The following is a 24912-nucleotide window of genomic DNA, read 5'->3' on the forward strand; positions in this document are numbered from 1 at the left end:
GACATTGCTGAGGACCTTACATAAATGAAAAGTATTATAAGAGAGTGCTATGAACAATGTATGCCCACAAATTTAGGTAATTTAGATGAAACTGCAAATTCAATTCCAGTGATTCGGCAGGCGGCAGGCCTCTGTGCGCTGCCCACCTCTGGCCACAAGAGGGCGCGCGAACCCGCCCTTTCCGACCCTCCTGGAGCGCATGCGTGTTCCGGCCGCGGATGGGGCGTCTGGTCCACCAAGAGGAAAAAGCTTATAATGCGCTTCCGGGCTTCTTATGCAGAAGCTTTCGTTTTCTAGAAATACCCTGTGTATCTCGTTCTTTACTTTCTCATGGTACCAGGACCTATTTTACAACAATAGCGCTCACTGAGGCCTTTGAATGTCGTACTCCTAACGTGAGGGAGTATTTTATAAAATTCAGAGAAAGAAACGCAGACGGGGGTGAAGGAACGGACAGAATCTTGGTCCCTTCGAGCCCAATATGAGCTGGAAGTGGGAGGGGAAACAAGCGCTCCCCTGGACTTGCTTTTATAAATTTTTTAATGTTTCGCTTTTCCTGTAACGTTAAACTACTTGAAAACATTGAAAAATTGGAAAGTAGGGGTGTTAAAACATCATGTTTAGTTTATTACCAAAGGAAAACTTATTATATGTCTACTCTTCTGGCTTTACTGGAAGCAAGCTCATCAATAACATTTTAAAAATATGCTTCTTACCTTATCTCGTTTCACTTGAGATAATTGACATGTTTGGCAATTTCTCACGACCTAGTGACAATCTTAAATAATTGTTCATTAATTTCAGTTTTCTCTCTTGAAGGACCCCATCGTTACTGCAGTGGGCTGTTTATCCCCAAAGACTAATTAAGAAACTTTTCTTCATTATTCTGGGTAGACAGCCCACTTCGTAAAATATCTGTGTTAGATTTTTCAAATTAAGGAAAAAGAACCTTTCAAACAGTTTACTGCAAGCCGGGAGGCACACTTACTCAAGTCCCTTCATAAAGAGTAACCCTGAGCTGTGCGCTCGGCAGTCCCCACAGATCTGTCTCTTGCCTCAACAGTGTTTGGATGGAACAGACACAGGGACGCCCCTTGCTCCAGCTTCCGACCACCCCCCAACATTTTTTCCAGTCGCAATCTTCAGAATCAGCCACTCAAGCTATCCTTGGCCACTGGGACCAGCCAACACCATTTTTTGAGCTTAACTCCTTATTACCGAATCAACCATGAGCTCCCAGATTTGTCAGAGTTATTCCATCGAGATAGAAGCCACTGTCAACCGCCTGGTCAACCTGCATCTGCAGGCCTCCTACACCTACCTCTCTCTGGGCTTCTATTTCAACCGCAATGAGGTGCCTCTGGAGGGCATAGGCCACTTTTTCCGCGAATTGGCCAAGGAGAAGTGCGAGGGCACAGAGCGTGTCTTGAAAATGCAAAACCAGTGCAGCTGCCTTGCCCTCTTCCAGGACGTGCAGAAGCCATCTCGAGATGAGTGGGGTAAAACCCAGGATGCTATGGAAGCCACCATTCTCACAGAGAACCCAAACCAGGCCCTTTTGGATCTACATGCCCTGGGTCCCACCCGCGCAGATCTCCACCTCTGTGACTTCCTGGAGAGCCACTTCCTAGATAAGCAGGTGAAACTCATCAAGAAGGTGGGCGACCACCTGACTAACCTCCACAGGCTGGCTGGTCCCCAGGCTGGGCTAAGCCAGTATCTCTTCCAAAGGCTCAGCCTCAAGCAGCACTAGGAATCTCTGGAGCCCAGCGGCCTTTGAGGAGCTCCTCTCTCTACAGCCACTGGGCAGCTTGTTAACCACCCTGGAGCCCTCTCCCAAGCCTTGGACCAAAGGGAAACAGTAAAGCTTTTTGCAGCAAAAAAAAAAAAAGAGTAACCCTGAGCCCAGCAGGTCGTGTGTGGGGCTGTTTTCACTGTTAGGACAGGGGGCACACTCCACAGCTCCCAGGGGACAGGCCCAAAGAGCCAGTCTGGTCACCACTGTGAGACAATTTTCTCTGTAGTAAATCCTTGGGCTTGTTTCCAGCATAACAATGATGCTCATTGGACCAGAGAGCAATTTTTGTGGATTTTTCCCAGAAAAGAAAGTGGTGCTTTTCACGAAGCCTCCCAGCCTCTTGAAGGGTGGGGAGGTGTCTTTCCGGATGTAGTTTGTTAATCCAGCATTTCTATTGTAGCCTTGTCATCTAAAAAATTATTTCAGTTCTCCTGAATATAGACAGAATGACTTTAATAAAAATTACAAAACAAAGCCCTTTACTAGATACTAAACAAGTTAGCCTTAAAAATATCAAACACCCTGAAAAAAAAATGTCAAAATTCCATATCTGTGTTTCAGGTGGGCAGTCTCCCTGTTAGTCTCAACTATCTCTTCCTGCAACATGGTTCTGAGCTGTGGAAGAAAAATATATCTGTCCTGGTTGACTCCGCATAAAAAGAAAGACAAAATCTTATCCAGCTGCCACGATGTTTCTTCTCAAGTGTAGTGATCACAAGAAGACAACACATCAAAGAATATATGATCAGAGATTCCGAGGACCATTGTCTGCATTTGGGAGTGAAGAATTCTGCAAAGCAGATTGAATGTTACCTGGTGTCAGAATGAGCATTTCTTGTCTGTCTTCGCCTATGAGCTCCTACTGCTTTCATCAGCTAAATCACAATATTGAATACAATTCTAGATATTCTGCCCATGTTCCCATTACCCTAACAACTAAACCCTAAGAGTAAGACTCTCATAAACCAAGGAAAATGAAACAAAATGGGGACGGAGTTACTACTGTATGTTAATTTTATTTAAATTTTACGATTATTCAGAGCTATCATATTGCTGAGTAATGATGGCCAAGCATGTAACTAAAATTGCTGTTTAAAAATTTGCTAAATGATTTGTCAATTATACCTCAGTGAAGCTACGGGGAAAAACAACAAAAAAATTAAATTTAAAAACGTTGTTAAATGTACCATCAATGTGTTCTATGTTAGGGTGTAAAAAATCATATATTTCAAATAACCATCTGGAAATGGATGAAGATCAAGGTGTTTTTCCACAAAGGACTTGCCCCCTTGTATAACCCTATGCGTCCTGAACATGGTCCCCATGGATGAGGTGAAGACTTGAATTAGCTTTCAGCCCGTTTAAGGCTAGTGTCAGCCTCCCTTACTTAGGACTCCTGAAGTGCCTCTTCCCATCCCAGCTGGTCTGCTGGATAAAGAAGGCTGCAGGCTGCATGGGTCTGGCTACACCCATCAGCGGTCAGCAGATACTCTATCTTACCAAACATCTTGGGATGCTTCCACAGTCCTGAGGTCTGCGAAGCACCGCTGTCTACACCAGGCGGAGCCTCCGACTGGAGAGCCACTAGCAGTGGTTGGAGCTGGGCAAGGCCCCCCGCGAAACTCCAGGGCTGCCAGGACAGGACCCTTGCCCAGGTTCCTGAGGGCCAGGTGGAGGCTCCCTGGGATGCCCTCTCAAACCCCTTTCCCTTGAACATGACCTGGTCTACCTCTCTTACCTGGTTCCACACTGATCCCTTACACTGCCTAAGGAGGTGGGAGGTCCTGGGCTGTGGAGCTGGTGAGTCCAGTGGAGCCTGGGTAGTGGCCCCAGAGCCCACCTGACTGCTCCTTCTGGGTTCCCATCGGCCCTTCTTTTCTGAACTGGCCGCTGCCCCTCCTTAGTGCTCCCCAACGTCACTGCCATCAGATTCTGACAAGCTTCCAGGGCAACCTTGCCATCTACTCCCTCAAGGATGCCCTTCATTAGGGATGCCTGCGTGCGTCTCCCTGCCTGGGCTTGGGGACAAGGGGTGTGAATGTCCACTCAGCTGGATGTCACCCAGACTAGATGTGGAGGTGTCTTTACTGCATGAATGTGCATGCGAGGAATTTAGGGATTTTCTTGAGGCCTGTGGAAAGGGTTGTGTCCCTAGAAAGTGGGAGGAGCTTCCGTGGGGCCAGCTCCCCATTCACAACTCACAGGAAAGGCCTGAGACGGTGGTGAAGACGTCCAAGGTGCGTGCCTTCCTACCTGTTCTGGGGAATTGGACTGGGATTTCCTCCCGTTCTCACCTGCGAGTCTCTGCCAAGCCACCGGCCCTCTCCAGGCCTCCTTAGGGAAGACTGGACCTCCTGCGGAGATGCTGATGGTTCAAAGGCCTGGTGGTCCATGGTCGGAAGCTCTGAGGCAGTGGATTATTGAGCCCGGGTGGCCGGGTCTGGAGGGCGGGTCGCGGGGACAAGGAGGCTGCTGCAGGCTGAGGCTCTGAGGCACGAGACAGATGGGCTCCAGGCTAGATATTTACAACTGGCCTCCTGTTCACACCTCCTGGGGTGAGAAGAAGATGGGCTGCAGCAGGACATTCATTACCAGCCCCCTGTTTACATTTCCTGAAGCAAGAGACAAACGGACTCCAGAACTACATATTTATGACCAGACTCCTGTCTATATTTCGAGATCTGCACCTCGATATAAAAACCAGCAACAGAAATAGGGTAAATAACCAGACAATGGACATTGTTATGGCAGGGACAGAGTGGGACTAAACCCTGTTAAAAGATCAAGAGGTCATACATTTGCCATCCTTGGGGCAAGGGAGACACTGCACATGGGCAGAAAGGCTCCTTGGGGGTCAAAAAGGAAGGGGCACCACTCCATAATAGGTGATGCTAAGGCCATCCCATATGTCTCTGGGCTGTAATCCATCTTGGAAAAAAGTTGCACACGCATGTTGGGGAGGGTCCTAGGGCAGGGCAGGTGTGGAAAAAGAAACCAGATAATTGGCCAGAGGTAAAGAGACCTGGAAGATCTGCCCTTTACTGCGCTCCTCCTCATTGGGGGGACGCCCACACTCTTTCTCTCCGGGTGTGCATCTCTGCCTTGCTTCTGTCTTAACTAAACAAACTGTTTCTCTGTGTGCTCTCCCACTTGTTGTTGTGCTATGTCTCTAATAATAAACTTTGTACCTGTTTTTACAGTTTTGCCTCCGTGAGAAATGCGTTTTTCACTGGGGGCAAGAGCCAGGAGGTGTGGTGGCTAGGATTCCTGGTTTTCATCCAGGCTCCCCAGGTTCAGTTCCTGGGCAGGGAATTAAGATCTCCCTTCACGCCACCACTCACTGTTGCGTCTCCGATATCATCTCCACTTCGTTCAAGGGCGGAGAGAACCGAGGTGCTTCAGCACCGAGGTCTGGACAGCGCCCTCTGTCCTGGCAGGAGACGCCCTAAGAGAACGTGTCCACATCCCCTTGACCAGAGCTTGAGCCTGGAGGCAAGGGGAGGGAGCCGGCCCTGGCGTGCTGACCGCACAGGGACAGATGGGAGACAGTTGGAGGCGGTGGACAAGTTAGGACCCTGGGAGAGCCGTCCCAGAGCAGTGTGGCTGGCCAGACCCCTGGGCAACCCCAATCCTGTGCAGATGAGAGGGCTGTCCCCACGCCCACCCCCATCCTTCCCTTCCATTGCTTAAGTGCAACAAATGTTAAAATGGGGGTTTCTGCTAAGAATCTAAGACAGCAGATATCAGACACCTGAAGTGAGCTGTGAGGCAGGCCACGAGGCAGAACTGGAAAAAAAAAAAAAGAAGTAGTGGCTGAGAAACTGTTAGGGGATTGTTAAGCCCCTCACCTATACTGAAGTATCAAAGGGCTCCTAGAAGGGGTTGAAGAGGATTTCTAAACTTTTGGAAACAGCTTCACGGAGGAAAGATGGTGGGGAGGTTGCTTGTCCCATAGTTCAAACCCAGTGAGAGGTTTTAACAGGCCACCTGGACAGCTTGATATGTGTCCCCCTGGGGTTTGGGGACTCAGTGGCCTGATGTATATCTTTGCTTAAGAAACCTAAGGGGCAAGAGCTGGCCAGACTAGATGTTCATGGTGAGTTGGAAGAGGTGTCTGCACACTTTTTAAAGCACAAATTTGGGGACAAAAGATGCATGAATTCTTCCCATGGTCTAGACATGATTCATGTGCATGGAGTGGGGGGCTGAGGGGAGTTCCTCTTAGCTGCTATCCACAGGGCTGCCTGGAGGGCTGACCACATCTCCTAGAAGAGAGTCCTAATTGTTGCCCCAATAGAGAGCAACCAGCTGAAATAGTATTTTCACCAGGGCCAAGTGAAATTCAGAAGGATCCTCAGCACTGAGGAAGTCTCTCAAAATTCCACCAAAGTCCCAGAGAGTAGGATGCCTGCTGACGACACTACTGACCTACTGACGTGGAGACGTTCCCTGCACCCTTGTTTATCCTTCCTCCCCTGCTCTGACTCAGAAGGAGTCAGAGACACCCGTTAGCAAGCCATGGATGGGAACCAGAAGTGCAGGACCAGGAGGGAAGGGACCCCAATTTTAATTCATGTTCAGAGACTTGACTATTACATAGGATGCTTGTCATATTCACAGCCTGGGGGAGTGTTTCTTATCACAAAGTGACCAGAAAAGTCATGGAATTGCCCCTCACTCTCTTCACCCCCTTTTGCTCCCTCATCCATGAGGAGAACTAGAAACTGAATATCTTTGCTAAACTGGCATCTACTGCCCTTGTGCCTTCAAGGCAGTCCAGTGGGGTAGAGTGTGCTACCATCTGAGTATCAGGGATCATGGCATCATGGGAAGTGGGTGATGTTCATGTGACTGGCTAGAGCTTCGGGGTGGGGAGTTAACTACTATTTTTTTTCTTTTTTCTTTGTTAAATAAAATCTCCCCCCCTCCTCTCCCTCTGTTCCCTGTTTTTTTGCCACACCATGAGGCATTCTGGATCTTAGTTCTGCGACCAGGGATCAAAACTGTGTCCCCTGCAGTGGAGGCGTGGAGTCTTATCCACTGGATCACAAGGGGAGTCCCTAACTACTATTTTTTTTTCTTGGCCATGATCTGTTTCCCTTTCCTTTTTTTCCTTTTTTATTAAATGGATCAAAATTAAATAATTCAAGCCCTGCCTTCAAAATGAAAAATTTTTAGTATTGTTTAGCAAAAACAATAAAACCCAAATTGTTTTAACCATCAAAACAAAAACAAAAACAAAACAAAAGAGAGAAACTGAATATCTTTTTAAGGGATGATAGGAAACAAAGTCATTGTATGATCTCAGCTCACCGTGTACATGTTCAGAACACCCTCTGAAACAAACAGCAGGTCCCATTTGCTTCCAATCCAAATTCCTTGGAGACCATGCAGTTGGCTCAGCCTCTGCAGGAGAGCATCTCTCGGGCCAGGGGCAGTGTCCCAGGGCCTATCTGGCTTGAGGTAAGGAAGCATCCTCAATGGGAGAGACGATGGGACAAAAGAATTTATCAAATACTGTATCCGTGGCAAGACTGTGCCGTCTTTAAGTTTTACCTTTTAAAATAAAGCAATACAGCCAGCTTGGTGTGAAGCAGGAATGTACAACCAGATTAACAGAACAGAATAATCTCTAGAAAATTTAAAAATTTAAAAATATCTGATGCATTGGTGCAGGTGGAATAAACCTTTGAAATTAAGTCTAAGGCAATTTTTCCTTTTTCTTCCTCTTCATCCCTACTTTTTCTGTCTAAGAAGTGATACTTTACTCACAAAAAATACCATTGCCCGGTTTTTCTAAAAATGTATGCTGCCTTTGTTTTCTCAATGTTGAGGGGGCAAGTGCTTATTCATCTGAAATAAATGAGCTGAGGGTTAAAACTGATGACTGAAAATCTGCTCTTTATAATAAAGATGAGATTGTATGGTAAAATATTATCTGACAATTTTACAACCTTTTACAATTTGACTTATGAATATATGAAAAGAGAATTTTATCAATTCACATAAGAAACTTTAAGGACACCATTAAAACTTTAAAATTAATAAGGTTTGCTTAGAACAAATTCTTAGGCTAGAATATCTACAAAATATATTGAATGTAAAATTCTTGAAAGAAGAAGAATCTCAGGGAATTCAGAGTACTTGTTTCGCATTAAATTAAAATGTTACTTTTAGGAGATTTAAGTGAATAGAAAGGTGTTGTTTTCTGCCTTAGCTAAGGAGGCAAGATCCACTTAAGACATATAAGTTGAAACTCACACTGAAATGTGTGATCTCTAGGGTTAAGTACTGCTTTCACTGGCTCACAGTAGCAAGGGAACCTCACAGGAGAGGAGAAAATGTCACTGCAACAAAGCCCTAGGGGACACCTTCCTGAGCATTGGGAACGGTGTGGGCGCTGTGCCCCAGCCTGTCCTCTGGCCAGTGGATCCGAGAAGGCATCTGACCCACACCAGTGAACAGAGAGCAGGGCCAAGCGTTAGCACAGCCCCATCTGTTGCTTCACACTGAGCCTGAACAGATTTTAAAGGATCAGCAAGAGTAATTTCACAGTATGAGTAAGAGAGAAAAGCAAGTTGTTGTTGTTGTTTGTTTGTTTTTGTTTTTGTCTTTTTAGTTCTGCAGAACTAGAAAAAGAGAGTAGTCCCTGACAGAAGAAAAGCATACCACTGAAAATGATGGAAAGTTTCAGGATTTTTTATTTTATTTTCTTCAGAGAAACAGTAAGAGGCTTCCTCCAAGATGTGGCTTCTTTGAAATGAAGTGTGAAAAGCCGTATGGGGCAACTGACTGAGTTTAAAAGAGAGGAGAATAAGACAGGGGACACCCTGGAAACTGAAATGACAGTATGGTAGGATCACAGGGCTCTCTTAAGTTGCAGAATATGGAATCCCAGATGGTGGACACGTCTGAGAAGACCGCCCAAAGGGCAGAGAAAATATGAAAACAGGAAACGTTCTGAGAGAAGTTTATAGATGCAGAGGATAGAGAAGCATGATTATCCATCCATTTGGTGGTAATTATCCACCATATGGAAGGGTGAATGCATTCCTGGAAAAAGTCTAGAGCAAAAGGAACAGAAGCAATATTGAAAAATATACTTGAAAACTTTTCTAAACTGGCTGAAAAGTATTCTTTTATAATTATTTTAATTTCCTCTGGTCCTGTTCTTTGTAGCTTTAAGGATGTGAGCAATGCGATTTAATGTAAGCTTTTTGATCATAAGTTAGACAATCTCACAGGTTAAAAATAATTCATTGAATTTTAATTTGCGTTTCTCTTATTATGAAAGAAGTTACTTTCATATGTTTAAAAATAATTTACATTTCATTTTCTAATAACTGTTTCATCCTGTCTTCTACTGTGCTGTTGGTCTCTCTTTTGAAGTGGCTTTTTGGGTGACAAGGAGAAGTGGCATTGGCCGGTTGGCTTCGCGCCTCCAGGAGTTTCCCAAATCACCCCCGTCAGATACGAAAATGACGAAACAGAAATTCTAAGGCTCGTCCTCTGAACCTCGGTGCGGAGAAATAGGGAGCACCGAGGCTCGAATAGAGCCGTAGGATGAAATCCTAAGCGGCCCAAAGTCCCCAGTTAGTTTGGTGGGAAAAGGGGTAACTGTGACCCCGACGTGATTTGAACACGCAGCCTTCTGATCTGGAGTCAGATGCGCTACCATTGCGCCACGAGGTCACGGAAGCCACCTCCCTTTTGATCCTTTAAGGCTCTTTCTTCCCGCGCATCCAGGTCACTTCACCGCGTAAACCTTTCGCTTTTCGAGTGAACTTCAGGTCAAATTGAAAAGGAGCGAGAGGTGGGCGGAGGGCGCGGCTGTGCGAGCCCCGGAACCCCGGCCCCAACCCGGCTACGTCGGGTCCGGGCGGGGAAGCGGCTGCAAAACCCGAACCCGGGCCGGCGAAGGGGGGTGAGGGGGCGTGCAGGACCGAGTTCCCGGCCCCGCCATGGTTAAAGGGGGAAACCAAACCAGGACTCTGCGGGCACACCTGGGAGGTGACTTCGGAACTTAGCAGAAAAATAGATGCTCATGTGTCCACCCCTCGCCGCCCCCCACCCCCGGCTCTCCCGCCCCCTTATAAAACTCAGTTTTGAACATTCGAACATTATAGAAGAGTGTAAGAAAAATTAAAATCAATAATCCCACCACCCGCTGTAAAGCATTTTGATGTATTTCTTTCCAGATTTCCTTCCTCCCAGGTATACACAAGTGTCCATCCGCGTTTGTTAAAGCTTCTTTGCTGTAAAGTACAGCAGCTGCAGAAAAAGGCACAAAACTAAGATATTTAATAGAAGGATCACAAACCCTTGCCACCACCAGACCTGCCACCCCCGCAGAGCCTAACATCTGCCTTCCGCCTCCACCTGCAGCCAACCCCGACGTCTACGCAAAGAACTTCTTTGCTTTTGTTTATAGTTTTATCACCCAAATATGCATCAGTAAACACTGTAGTGGCGTTCCGACGTATATGTCACTTTTAGTCCATCCCTTTCCCCTCACATCCTCCCCCGGCCCCAACGAAACGACGTTCTCAGCACCGGTTTCAGGTAGTTCGCGTTGTCAGTGAGTCTTGTTACTGAGGATGCTAACTTAAATCATTTAGTTAACACGCTTTCTGCCGTGGTCCTCCACTGTATGCTACTATTTCCCCCTTGGTAATTAATAAATATTTGGGGATAAACGCTTTCAGGCTATGCAAATATCCTGTTTCTCTTCAACTTTGCACCCACTAATTTTAGCATCCATCTTGACTGCAACAACTCTGACTGCAGTGTTCGCCTCAGGGTCATTTTCTTTTTCGCCTTTTCCATCTACATTTGTCAACATAATCCTTCTATGAGAAAGAACTGGTTCTTCTCTTCCATTTACTTATGTATTATATATTCAATTATTTCTTTGCATCAATACAGATTCATGTATATTTTTTAATTTTATAGGTTTAACCCATAGAACATCATTTAAAAAATATTGTTTCTGAAAATTTCCAAGCTTTGGCTGTTACAAACTCCTTCAGGTTGGCTCATGTGTCCTTTTGATATCTGCCATCCTGTTTTTAGCACTTCCTTAGTTTCTGGCACAAGATGTTCCAGGCTTATCTTGTAGTTTCCCTGCAGCAGCTCTGGAATCAACTATTTCTCCAAGGAGCTCTGTTTCCTGTTTTTGGAGAATGGTGTTTAGAAATTAAGATCTAGTTGTTAGATGTGATCATTACAATGGGCCGTCATTCCCCTTTTCATTATTTGTAGCTTCTCTGACACTGAGAAACGTAGCTCTCATTAGCTATAATATATGCACTTATATATGTATACATACATGTACGTGCACATATGTGTGTTTCAGAATTACTAACCCGTACACCTGTAAGAAAAGATTTACTAAGAGGATTACCTTATATGTGTACAGGGTTTTTTGGGGTTTTTTTGTTTTTCTGTAGCTTTACAGGCAAAATACTGTTTTGCAAAGTTATTTAGGTTAGTTCTTCTCTTCCCCAAGCCTTCACTTTTGGTTATTTATTTGTAGTACTGTTAGGTTGTTACTTTTATTCATTTATTTTTTATTTTTGGCTATATTGGGTCTTCCGTTGCACGGGCTTTCTCTAGTTGTGGTGAGTGGGGGCTACTCTTTGCTGTGGTGCGCGGGCTTCCGTTGTGGCTTCTCTCGTTGCAGAGCGCGGGCTCTAGGCTTGAGGGCTCAGTAGTTGTGTCTCGCGGGCTCTAAAGCTCAGTCTCAGTAGTTGTGGCGCACTGGCTTAGTTGCTTCACAGCATGTGGGATCTTCCTGGGCCAGGGCTTGAACCCATGTCCCCTGCATTAGCAGGCGGATTCTTTTTTTTTTTTTTCTCTCTTTTTTTTTTTTATTAGTTTCTGCTTTATAACAAAGTGAATCAGTCATACATATACATCTGTTCCCACATCCCCTCCCTCATGCATCTCCCTCCCTCCCACCCTCCCCATCCCACCCCTCCAGGCGGTCACAAAGCACCGAGCTGATCTCCCTGTGCTCTGCGGCTGCTTCCCACTATCTATCTACCTTACGTTTGGTAGTGTATATATGTCCATGCCTCTCTTTCCCTTTGTCACAGCTTACCCTTCCCCTTCCCCATATCCTCAAGTCCATTCTCAAGTAGGTCTGTGTCTTTATTCCCGTTTTACCCCTAGGTTCTTCATGACATTTTTTTTTCTTTAAATTCCATATATATGTGTTAGCATACGGTATTTGTCTTTCTCTTTCTGACTTACTTCACTCTGTATGACAGACTCTAGGTCTATCCACCTCATTACAAATAGCTCAGTTTCGTTTCTTTTTATGGCTGAGTAATATTCCATTGTATATATGTGCCACATCTTCTTTATCCATTCATCCGATGATGGACACTTAGGTTGTTTCCAGCTCCGGGCTATTGTGAATAGAGCTGCAATGAACATTTTGGTACATGTCTCTTTTTGAATTATGGTTTTCTCAGGGTATATGCCTAGTAGTGGGATTGCTGGGTCATATGGTAGTTCTATTTTTAGTTTTTTAAGGAACCTCCATACTGTTCTCCATAGTGGCTGTACCAATTCACATTCCCACCAGCAGTGCAAGAGTGTTCCCTTTTCTCCACACCCTCTCCAGCATTTATTGTTTCTAGATTTCTTGATGATGGCCATTCTGACTGGTGTGAGATGATATCTCATTGTAGTTTTGATTTGCATTTCTCTAATGATTAATGATGTTGAGCATTCTTTCATGTGTTTGTTGGCAGTCTGTATATCTTCTTTGGAGAAATGCCTATTTAAGTCTTCTGCCCATTTTTGGATTGGGTTGTTTGTTTTTTTGCTATTGAGCTGCATGAGCTGTTTATAAATTTTGGAGATTAATCCTTTGTCAGTTGCTTCATTTGCAAATATTTTCTCCCATTCTGAGGGTTGTCTTTTGGTCTTGTTTATGGTTTCCTTTGCTGTGCAAAAGCTTTGAAGTTTCATTAGGTCCCATTTGTTTATCTTTGTTTTTATTTCCATTTCTCTAGGAGGTGGGTCCAAAAGGATCTTGCTGTGATTTATGTCATAGAGTGTTCTACCTATGTTTTCCTCTAAGAGTTTGATAGTTTCTGGCCTTACATTTAGGTCTTTAATCCATTTTGAGCTTATTTTTGTGTATGGTGTTAGGGAATGATCTAATCTCATACTTTTACATGTCCCTGTCCAGTTTTCCCAGCACCACTTATTGAAGAGGCTGTCCTTTCTCCACTGTACATTCCTGCCTCCTTTATCAAAGATAAGTTGGCCATATGTGCGTGGGTTTATCTCTGGGCTTTCTATCCTGATCCATTGATCTATCTTTCTGTTTTTATGCCAGTACCACACTGTCTTAATTACTGTAGCTTTGTAGTATAGTCTGAAGTCAGGCAGCCTGATTCCTCCAGCTCCGTTTTTCGTTCTCAAGATTGCTTTGGCTATTCGGGGTCTTTTGTTTTTCCAAACAAATTTTGAAATTTTTTGTTCTACTTCTGTGAAAAATGGGCAGGCGGATTCTTAACGACTGCGCTGCTAGGGAAGCCCCTGTTGTTACTTTTATATTCCATTTCAGGTTCATGATTAGTTTTCATTATTTTCTTTAAACTTATGCATTTGTAAAATATTACCATAGTTCTAAGTACCAGCGCTGTATAAAAGGGTATACTAAAAACTGTGTCACTCCCTTGTCATCTCTATTACTCAGACTCATTGCCCCCTTCTTTCCACCGCTTCCCAACTACCCCTGTTGGTAACTAATCTTTTCAGTTTCTGGTTGATCCTTCCTGCCTTCTTTTGCACAGATGAGCAGGTATATGTTTATTTTATTACATCCTCTTCTTTCTTAGATAAAGGATAGCACACTATAATTACTATTTTGCACTTTGCCGTTTTACCTCAGCAGTTTATCCTGGAAATCACTCCATGTCAGCTCATTGAGATCTTTATATTTATTTATTTATTTATTTTTTACAGCTACACAGTATTTCCTGGTGTGGATGTAAGCATAGCTTATTCAGACGCTTTCCTGTAGTTTTTGCCTAATATTTCCAAGGTTCATCCATGTTGCAGCATGTATCAATACTTCATTCTTTTTATTGCCCAATAATATTCCATCGTATGGATATATCAGATTTTATCAGTTTGGTAGGATGAAAATCTACCAAAAAACCAAGTGGAGGTTTTTCCACATCAAGTAGGAATCAGATTCTCCTTCACAGGTTTTGCTGTTTTTCTTGATTGTTGAAGGCTGTAGTAGTCCATCTGTTTAGTGACTTTCCCAAATTATTTTTGCAAAGGCTGTATTCCTTGTTGTTTGTGGTTACTGAAGTGTCTCTCTTCCTTGGTTTGTTTCTAGCTAGTTTTTTGACAGAGATGTCCTTGAATTCCAGGTACTTTATTAAAAACAACAACAATAACATAACAACACCCACCCCCCCCTTTTTTTTCAGATTGGCTGTGTGCTGGCCCTCCTTTAACATTTAGCCAGGCTTGCACTAAGCCTAGGGACAGCCTGAGGTGAAATCTCAGTGTCTTCTCAGATCTGTTCTGAGTGTGCGTCTTTCTCTCAGCATGCGTGAGGCTTTCTAAACCCCCCCATATAGATAGTACTTTGGAATGCCCTAATTTCCCAAAGAAACTCCCCAGCTTTTGCTCCTGGGACTTCGGTGGTCCAGGGATGGTGTGGGGCAATGGCAAGTAGAAATACCACAAAGTTTTCCTACTGCTTTGAATTCATCCCTTTCTTGACTCAATGTTCGCTTGGTTGCTGCAAACCTTTCACTGTTCTCCAGAGTCTCTGACAAATTTGGTTCTGGCAGTTCTGCTTGTGTTTTTGGTGTTTCTGTGAGGGGATGAGAACTTGGAGCTTCCCACTCTGCTATTTTGCTGATGTCACCCATCTTTAAATAATTTTTTCTCTGCCTATAGAATGCTGGCTTGACAATTTTTTTATTCTTTTACGTTTTAAAGATACTATTTCTTTGTTATTTCTTCTACCTTCCTTAGTTTTTAGTTGATAATATGATGTGTCTTTTTTTTATTTTCAGCAAATCACTATGTGCCAAGTATACTGACCTTTCTATTAATGTTTTGGGGGATGGCTGAAGTTGTTGACTTTGTGAGTTGACATCTTTCAATAAATTTGGAAAGTTCTCAATGTTACTTTTGCAAATATTGCATCTGCCCATCCTCTCTCTCCTGTCTTTCTTGGACAGCAATTACATGTAAGTAAGCTCCTTTCTTATACTTTTTTGCTCCTTCTATTCTTATTTCTCTCTGTTATTCAGTTTAGCTATTTTCTTCTTGTTTTCAAGTTTAGTATGTTCTGTTTTCTGCTGTGCAAAGTCTGCTGCTAAAGTCATCCAATGAATTTCAAATATTTTATTTTGCAGTTCTAAAATTTCCACTTGATTTTTGGCAGATTTTAATGCTGTTTTGAAATACTCTATCCCACGTTTTTAACAAATCTGTTGTCACCCTCTTTCTTTCTACCTTTTTAAACATATGAATTATAGCAATTTTGACTGCTAACTCCAAGTCTGGATCATTTCTGGATTTGTTTCTATTGACTGTTCTCTTTTTATTATGGCTCACCTATTTCCCCCTTTTGTGCATGTTTTTAATTTTACTTACTTATTTTTTTTTTGGCTTTGTTGGGTCTTTGTTGCTGTGTGCAGGCTTCCTCTAGTTGCGGTGAGCAGGGGCTACTCTTCATTGTGGTGCACAGGCTTCTCATTGTGGTGGCTTCTCTTGTTGTGGAGCATGGGCTCTATGCTCGTGGGCTTCAGTAGTTGAGGCGCACAGGCTCAGTAGTTGTGGCTTGCAGGCTCTAGAGCACAGGCTCAGTAGTTGTGGCACATGGGCTTAGCTGCTCCGCGGCATGGGGGTTCTTCCCAGACCAGGGATCAAACCTGTGGCCCCTGCATTGGCAGGCAGACTCTTAACCACTGTGCCACCAGGGAAGTCCCAGCCTTTTGTGGGTTTTTTTTTGTTGTGGCCTCTCCTGTTGCGGAGCACAGGCTCCGGACGCGCAGGCTCAGCGGCCATGGCTCACGGGCCCAGCCACTCCACGGCATGTGGGATCTTCCCGGACCAGGGCACGAACCCACGTCCCCTGCATCGGCAGGCAGACTCTCAACCACTGCGCCACCAGGGAAGCCCTGTGCATGTTGATTTAACTTTTTATTTTGATTTTTTTCTGGGCAATGTGGATGATAAATATAAATTTTAGCAGCTCTGGCCTGATTACAGTAACTTCCTTCTCTTCTGCCTTGTAAAGCCATGAGCATTGGTCCCACAGAAAAGCCACTGTGAGGGAGACAACAGCTTTTCCCTCGGCAAACACGAGTCCAGACTCTGCCCAGGAGTTTCCTACCAAAGGAAAAGAGCAGTGATGCTGTCACACCAATCCTCTTCTCACATTTTTGGGTATACCTGGGTTTCCTGGTATATCTACTGCCTGGGGATGTGGAACATCAGGGTTTTCTATGCCGATAATATCACCTTAAGTGACAGTGTGGTGCTGTGCTCACATCAAGGATTTGGAGAAATTTCTGGTGCAGATGGGACAGCAGGAGTTGAAAGTTTTCTCTCAAAGATTTGGATCCTGCTCTCCTCAGTTATTTTGCTATTCTCAAAATGCTCATTTCCTCCTTCTAGTGATTTTACATGGAAAGAATGAGGTTCCTTTTGCAGTTTGTATGAGATGCAAAAATTCTCAAACTTAACGAAAGCAATGTCAAAATAGCAATTATTAAAAAGGATGTGATTGCCCAATGTTGGCAAAGATGTCAGGGCAGGAAGCACCCTCATATACATCTGGTGAGACTCCAGAGCTTTTGGAAGGCATTTGGCACTTGTATTAAAAGGCCTTTTCAATATGTGTACTTTGCCCCAGAAATTCCATTTTTATGACCCCATGGAAAACAATTAAGGATGTTTGCAATGATTTTCCTGTAGGGTTATCAAAATTCTATTTATAATAGTGAAGAATTAGAAGCAGTTTTAGCTGCTCTGTTCCATAAGCAGAGTCTAGATTTTTGAAATAACGAGAGGCAGGAGGGAGACTATCCCAGGTTGGGTTCCCCAGGAAGGTGACTCTGTGTGGATGTTTGCATGGAGGCTTTTGGGATCACAAGAGAAGGAAGCAGGACTGGGTAGAGAGAGAAGAGGGCTGCTATGCAGTCTCAGTAAAGGCATCAGCTGACCCCACGAAGAACTCCAAATTCACAACTGTCCCAAAGTTAAGTGGAAGGGCCAGGTCTTTGCTCCTATGTCAACCAGTCATTGGATGTGGGCTGTCCCAGGAACCGGTCTGCTTTGGGGCAAGGCGACTCTCTCAAGCTGAGGAGTGCCTGCCAGCAGCACTTCTAGCGGCCGGAGAATAAACACTTCAGTTCTGAAAGGGGGGATGGGGTGGACCACAATTTCATCACCTGGATTCACTTCTTCATATGAGTTTTGGGAGAAGCAACACCAGGATTCCGGTGGGCCTGTTTTCCTGGAAGAAACTTACAAGGAGGATGAACTACAGCCTCCTCGCCCCCTGCTGCTGGTCTTAGGACTGCAAATTATATTCACCGTTGCCCTCCTTCACCTCAGCTAACACCTGCACTGGTCTTGGTGGCTTTCCCGACGGCCAGACCCAGACACTTATCGCTGAGGCCCTGGTCACTGTGTGCTTCTCAGGCTAAGACTACTGTGTTCATTATTTACTACCAAAATGGGTGAGACAGTGCCAAAAGGTATTCTAGTATTATGGGGAATTAGCTGGGTGCCAAACATACGTCTCCCTTCTCCCACTGTAACAAGAGCCCCACCTCCTAGTGATCAGGATCAAATATCCCTGTCACAATGGTGACTCCTCTTGTTGCTGGCTGGTCCCCTGGCAGCAGCTGTAGTTTATATCTCAAAAGGCCTACTGATGTGTTTCCTGAATGAGTTGTTCTGCCTTGGGAATCAAGCCTCTAAACCTGCAGTGCCCAGGCTTGCAGGAAAGAGCAGCACATATTGAGTACTGGGAGTGAGGTAAGCACGCCTCTCCTGCTTCTACTCCTTGGTTCCCAGTCTATACGTTCCAACTACCAGGAGCACAACCATATAAAGGTAGTTGATTTGAGGCATAAACTGCACCCTGAGGATGGTGCCCCATCCCTGAAAATGACTGCCTCCACGCTGGCACTTACAGTGTGCCTTTAACAGGCCATTCCATCTCCAACATCTATCAGCCTGGCAGCTTCTGGGGATGTGGTATGTGATATGACCAGTGGATCCCGTGAGAATATGCACACTCCTCTATCTCCTCTGCTATACAGTAGGTTCCTTGGTTTGATGTGGTATCATGTGGATGAATCAAACATTCTATAAATCCCCAGATAGTGAGTGGTTTTGTCTGAGGTCTGGCAAGCAGGAAAGGCAAGCAAATACCTAGAGTGTGGATTGATTCAGCTGTATGAATTGCCGTTGCTTCCAGAATAGAAGGGGTCCAGTGGAGCCAACTCACCACCAAGCATCTGACTGGTCTCCTAGTGGGATGGTAACCATACTGGGGACTTAGCACGGAAGAGCGTGTTGCTGGAAGGCGGACAGCAGTTGCAGCAGGTAAATAAGCCTTGGGAAGGGGCAGCCTGTGACGCTGGGCAAATGCCACCACGGCTGCTCCATTCGTGCTTGTGTTGTCAGCACTGAGTGACTAAACAGGAGCTGACAGACACGTCAACTGAGATCTTTGACAGAAATGAAGTGTAAGAGGTGAGCTTACATCTACCTGGCGTTTCCTCTGTTTATGGATTCCAGGCAGAAACTGTCAGAGTTTAGGGGTGCCGCTGGGAGATAAGGGGTGATATCCTAGAGGAGACAGCTCTACAACTTGCATAAAATTTCCCCTCAAACCTTTAGCCGAGTTCTAAGCTGTGAATGGTGAAAATAAGAGAAACTCTGTAAAAAGCAGCACTTGAGAGGTTAAATGGATGAGCAGGTTTCAGCAGCTGTCTAGTACTGGAAAGACAGAGATTACAGTTCAAGATCAAGCCCTAGCAAGTTAGAGGGGCTTGGTAAACGCCTTGCAGTTTCCACTGAGATTCCAGAAGAACCATGCTGGACAAAACTGAAACAGACTAAAGGACAAAACTGAAACAGACCAGCTTTAACTCAACCTAATGTCAATCACAAATGGGGTCAGGGTGCTCCACTAGTACTCTGTCTGCTAAAATAAAACTTTGTTTTATTTAACTTTTTATTTTATATTAGAGTATAGATGATTAACAGTGTTGTGATAGTTGCAGATGTACAAAAAAGTGATTCAGTTATACATATACATGTATCTATTCTTTTTCAAATTCTTTTCCCATTTAGGTTGTTACATGATACTGAGCAGAGTTCCCTGTGCTATACAGTAGGTCCTTGTTGGTTATCCATTTTAAATATAGCTGTGTGTACATGTCAATCCCAAACTCCCTAACTATCCCTTCCCCCACCCTTCCCCCCGTTAACCATAAGTTCATTCTCTAAGTCTGTGAGTCTGTTTCTGTTTTGTAAATAAGTTCATTTTTAAAAAACTTTTAATTTTATATTGGAGTATAGTTGATTAACAGTGTTGTGATAGTGCTAAATAAATCTTAATCCTCTTTAGAGGAAGACAAACCAAGGATCTCCAGAAATTTTTTCACCTATAATGTCTGGCATCAAATGAGATATTAGAAAGCATGCTAAAAAAAATCAGCTGACCAGACAGCAAGAAAAACAACAGACATAGGAACAGACCAAAAAGTGATTCAGCTACTGTAGTTAACTGTCCAGGACTTAAAATAAACATTATTAATATATTCAAGAGAAAAGAATGGAGAATTTCAGCAGATACCTAGAATCCATATAAAGACAGGACAAAAAATCCAGAAATAAAAAATCTGACTAAAATTAAGAATTCAAAATGCGTTTAATAGCAGATTGAAAACAGAATAGGCATTAGTTAATGGGAGGGCAATTCAGTGGAAAGTGTCTAGCCTGATGCACAGAGAGAAAAAAGGGATGGGAAATACAGAAAACCAAAAGAGAGACCTGGACCATGGTGAAAGGTCTAACCTACAGATAATTAGAATCCTAGAATAAAGGAGAGAGGAAATGGGGCAGAGGTAATATTTAAAGAAATAGTGGCTGAGAGTTTCCCCACACTGATGAAAAGATATCACAGCACAGTCTCAAGAAGCTCCACATGCTCAAAATATGATTTAAAAACAAACAAAAAACCTCTCCACCTAGGCACATCACATTAAAACTTACAAAAACCAAGGGCAAAGATAAAATCTTAAAAGTAGCTGGAGAAAAAATAAAACAAGAACAGAACACAGTTGATTTTTTTAATAGAAAATTTGGAAGCCAGAAGCTGAGGTTTTATTTTAGGTGAGGAAAGAAAAAACAGCGACAACAATGAAAAACAAATGCCAGACTAGAGCACTTATCCCAGTGAAAATATCCTTCCTAAATGAACGCAAAGTAAAGATATTTCAGACAAAAGCTAAGCTACTGGAATGGTATGATAAATGCCCAAAGGAATTAGCCAGGCAAAGGGAACATGATCCAGTTGGAACAAGGAATGTCAGGAAAGAATGAAGAACACGGGAATAGGTAAATATGTAAGTACGAATAAACACTGCTGAAAACAGTAATAGTAATAAAATCCTTTGGAGTTTAAAACATGTAGAAATAAAATATATGACAACAACTGAACAAAAGGCAAAGAGTAAATGGAATTAAAACATTAGTTTTTTTCATTGCTTTGAAATATTAATTTCAAGAGTGCTCCAAGAAAAAAGAACCAAAAAAAAAAAAAAAAAAGAGTGCTCCAATGGAGAGCCAAACAAATTTTAAGGGCAATGATTTTTGGACATTTCAGTATCAGGACAACATTACAATTTTAAAAATTATTGAGGAAACCAAAGACTTTTTATTTATGTAGGTTACAACTATTGATGTTTACTGTATTTGAAATTAAAATTGGAAAAATTTTTAATGTTTATTAGTTTATTAAAAATAATACTATTAAACTACTATATGATATTGAAAAACATTTTTAATAAAAACAAATCTTCAAAACAAAAAAATTAGTGCAAAGAGTGGTACTGTTTTAAATTTTTGCAAATCTCTTTAACGTCTCACTGGATTAGTTTGTTAGGGCTGCCATAAAAAAATGCCACAGACTAGGTGGCTTAAACAACAGGAATTTATTTACTCACAGTTCTGGAGGGCAGAAGTCCAAGATCAAGGTGTCTGCAAGGTTGATTTCTTCTGAGATCCCTCTCCTTGGCTTGCTGGTAGTCACCCTCTTGCTGCCTCTTCACATGGTTGCCCCTTTGTGTGTACGCACCACTGGTGACTCTGTACATCCAAATTTCTCTTCTCATAAGGACACCAGTCAGAGTTATTAGGAGTCACCCTAACAGCCACATTTTAACTTATCACCTCTTTAAAGGCCCTATCTCCTAAAACAGTCACAGTCTCAGGCACTGGAAGTTAGGGTCTCAACATATGAATTTGAGGGGGGATGTAATTCAGTTGATAATAATGGCTCAATAGAAGATGGCTGAATTCTGAGATCTTCTTTTGCATTAAATATTTTGCAATATCACATGCCATGAAGCTTCTGAAAAACAGCAATCTATACTCATAAGAAAAATGAGAATGAAAAAGGTAATGTCTTAGAATTATTATGAAAATAGTTCTGCTGCTCCAGAGTAACACCAAAATAATAAATGAATGTATAATTAAACTGAATAGAGTAGAAAAATGAGAAAATGAAACATATTTGATTATTCTGAAGAAAAGCAAGAAAGGAAAAATAAAAGAAGAAACAGGCAAAACAAATAGAGACTTACACCCAAATATATTAGTAATTACATTAAATGAAAATGGATTACACTCACCAATTAAAATACAAAGATTATCAGACTAGATAAAAATAAGACCCAAAATATATGCTACTTACAGGAGATACACTTTAAATGTAAGGACACAGATTAAGTTAAAAGTAAAAGAATAGGAAAAAGACATATAGCATGTGTATTTGTTTTCTACTGCTATATAACACATTAATGGAAACAGTGGCTTAAAACAACAACTATTTATTAGCCCACAGCTCTGTGGTTCAGAAGTCCAAGCATGGCATGGCTGGGTTCTCTGCTCAGGTCTCAAAGGCTGAAATCAAGGAGTCAATGGGTCAATCTTGTCTGAAGGCTGAGGAAACAGCAACTCCAAGTGAAGTCAACTTGTTAGCAAAATTCAGTTCCTTGAAGTTGCAGGACTGAGGCTCCTGTTTCCCTGCTGGCTGTCAGTCACAAACTGCTCTCAGTCCCTAAAGGGTGTCTACACGCCTTGTCACACAGCCCCTCTATCTTCAAAACCAGCAATGAAGAATGTCGCTCACACTGAGTCTCCCTTATACACCAAATCTCTCTCACCAGGACAAGTCCCACACTTTTTAAGGTCTCAACTGATTGGGTCTGGCCCACTGAGGGTAACTGCACTATTTTCAGTCAACTGAAACTTTGACTTTGGGACCTTAATTATATTTGTGAAATCCCTTCACAAAAGCACCTAGATTAGTGTTTGACTGAATAACTGGGAACTGCTTGTACACCAGGGGCTGGGAATCTAGGAACCAATTAAGAATTCTGCCTACCACACCATGCAGATACTAACAAAAAGAAAATTGTTTTGGCTGTATTAATATCAGAAAAAGTAGAATTTATGGCAAAAAACATTACTAGAGTTAGAGGATGCTTGATATCGATAAAAAGGTCAACTCAACAAGAAGATATAACAATCCTAAATTTATATGCACTGAATAATATATATTCAAGATGTAGAAAGCAAACATTAATAGAAATAAAAGAAAAAAAAATAAATCCACAATCATAGTTGGAGATTTGAAGACACCATTCTTAGTAGCTTATAGTTCAAGCAGAAAAATAAATCAGTAAAAATATAGAAGATTTGAAGAATGCTATTAACCAACTTGGTCTAATTAATATTTATAGAACATTACATCTAACTGCAGAAATTTCAAGTGATAATTCTTATTTCCATGCTATTTTCATGTGAACATGGAGCATTTACCAAAATAGACCATTGGCTGAGCCACAAGGTAAGTATCAACAAATTTCAAATGACTGAAATAATACAGTGTGTTCTTTGACCACAGTGGAAATAAGCTAGAATTCCATAATATATAAATAGAAAATCCACAAATTCATTAAAAGTAAGCAACATGCTTATAAATAACCCCAGGGTCAAGGTAGAAATAACAAAGAAGTTTAGAAAATATTTTTAACTGAATGATAATAAAAATACAACATATCAAAATCTGTGGTCAGAAAGATTAACTCAAAATGGATGATAGGCCTATATATAAAATCTAAAACCATACAACTTCTAGAAAAAAACATAGAAGAAACTCCAGAACCTTAGGGAAAGTGAAGATTTCTTGGAGAGGACCCAAAAAGCATGACCCATAAAAAGGAAATGTTATCCTTCTGATATCCTTCAAAATAAAAACATCTGCTCTTCAAAAGACACCACTAAGAAAAGTTAAAAGGGAAGCCATATTCTGGGAGAAAATACTTACAAAACATATCTGATAAAGGACTTGTATCTAGACTATATAATCATTATCATCATCATCTAATTTAAATGGGCAAAAAACTTAAACAGACACTTCACAAAGGGGAGATATAAATAGCCATTAAACACATAAAAAATGTTCACCATTAATCATCAGAGAAATGCAAACTAAAACCACCATGAAGTACTAGTACACACATTAGAAAAGCTAAAATTAAAGACTGACTTATATACCTGAAACTAATACAATATTGTAAATCAACTATACTTTAATTAAAAAAATTAAAGACTGACAATACCATGAGTTGGCAAGGCTAGGGGTAACTAGAGCACTCATATATTGTTGGTGGGTTGCAAGATGGTACACTTTGGAAAACAACTTGGCAGTTTCTTATAAAATATTACATACATTTGCCATATAACCCAGCAACTCCGAACCTAGGTATTTATATAATAGAAGTGAAAATATGTCTACACAGAGCTTATACGTGAATGTTCACAGCTGGTTTATTCATAATAGCTCTAAAGTGGAAACAATCCAAATGTCCATCAATGGCTGAATGAACTGTAGTATATTAACGCTATGGGAATGAAATACCAACCACATAACATGAATGAACCTCCAAATTCATGAGTGAAGAAGGTAGATAGAAAACAGGATATACTATATGATCCCATTTATATGAAACTCTAGAAAAGACAATTCTAATATATAGCAATAGAAAGCAGATTAACGGTTTCTTGGAATCAGAGGTGGGGACAATTTTGGGGTGATGAAAAATGTTCTATACCTTGATTTTGGTGATGGTTATACAGGTGTGTAAATTTGCCAAAACTCATCAAAATATAAAGTTAAATCTGGTACAACTTATTATGTGTAAATTATGTCCCAATAAAGTTGATTTAAAAAACCTCTACTTGATGAAGCTAAATAGGAACTTATAGAAAAATTTAGACTTAAATATTTGCAAAAAAGAAAGGCTGAATATCAATTATCTAAGATTTCATTTCAAGAAGCTAGAAAAAGAACAATGAATCAAATTCAAATAAAGTAGATAGAAGAAAATAAAAGAGCATGAGTCAATGAAAAAGAAATTAGCTGTATATTAGTTAAGAGGTGGCTTTTGAAAAGATTAATAAAGTGTTAAATCCCTACAGAGCCTAACACAGAAAACAAAAAGAGAGTACACAAATTACCAATACCAAGACTGAAAAGGGAACATCACTTTAGATCCTACAGAGATTAAAAATATAACAAGCAGGCATGATCAATTACTTAAAGCCAATAATTAGATATTTTCATGAAATGATATAGACAAATTAGAAATAAAACTTAGCAAAATTGACACGATAGAATATCTCAATAGTCTTATGCCTATCAAAGTAACTGAATCTATAATTTAAAACTTTCCTACAAAGAAAATTCCAGGCTCATTGGGCTTTACTGTTGATTTTTACAGAAAAGATTTATGGAAAAAAATAATACCAAC

General features: G+C 41.8%; 1 protein-coding gene across 1 annotated transcript; it reads left to right on the top strand.

The window, feature by feature from the left end:
- Positions 1-1228: 1228 nt before the first annotated feature.
- On the top strand, positions 1229-1753 carry LOC307067762 (ferritin light chain-like; the record flags this gene model as incomplete). The annotated part of the gene is made up of 1 exon (XM_079725343.1): positions 1229-1753. The coding sequence occupies one exon, from the start codon at positions 1229-1231 to the stop codon at positions 1751-1753; it is 525 nt and encodes a 174-aa protein (XP_079581469.1).
- Between the last annotated feature and the right edge of the window lie 23159 nt (positions 1754-24912).

Source organism: Hyperoodon ampullatus (genome assembly GCF_949752795.1).
Source record: "Hyperoodon ampullatus genome assembly, chromosome: 19".
NCBI classification, from domain to species: Eukaryota; Metazoa; Chordata; class Mammalia; order Artiodactyla; family Ziphiidae; genus Hyperoodon; species Hyperoodon ampullatus.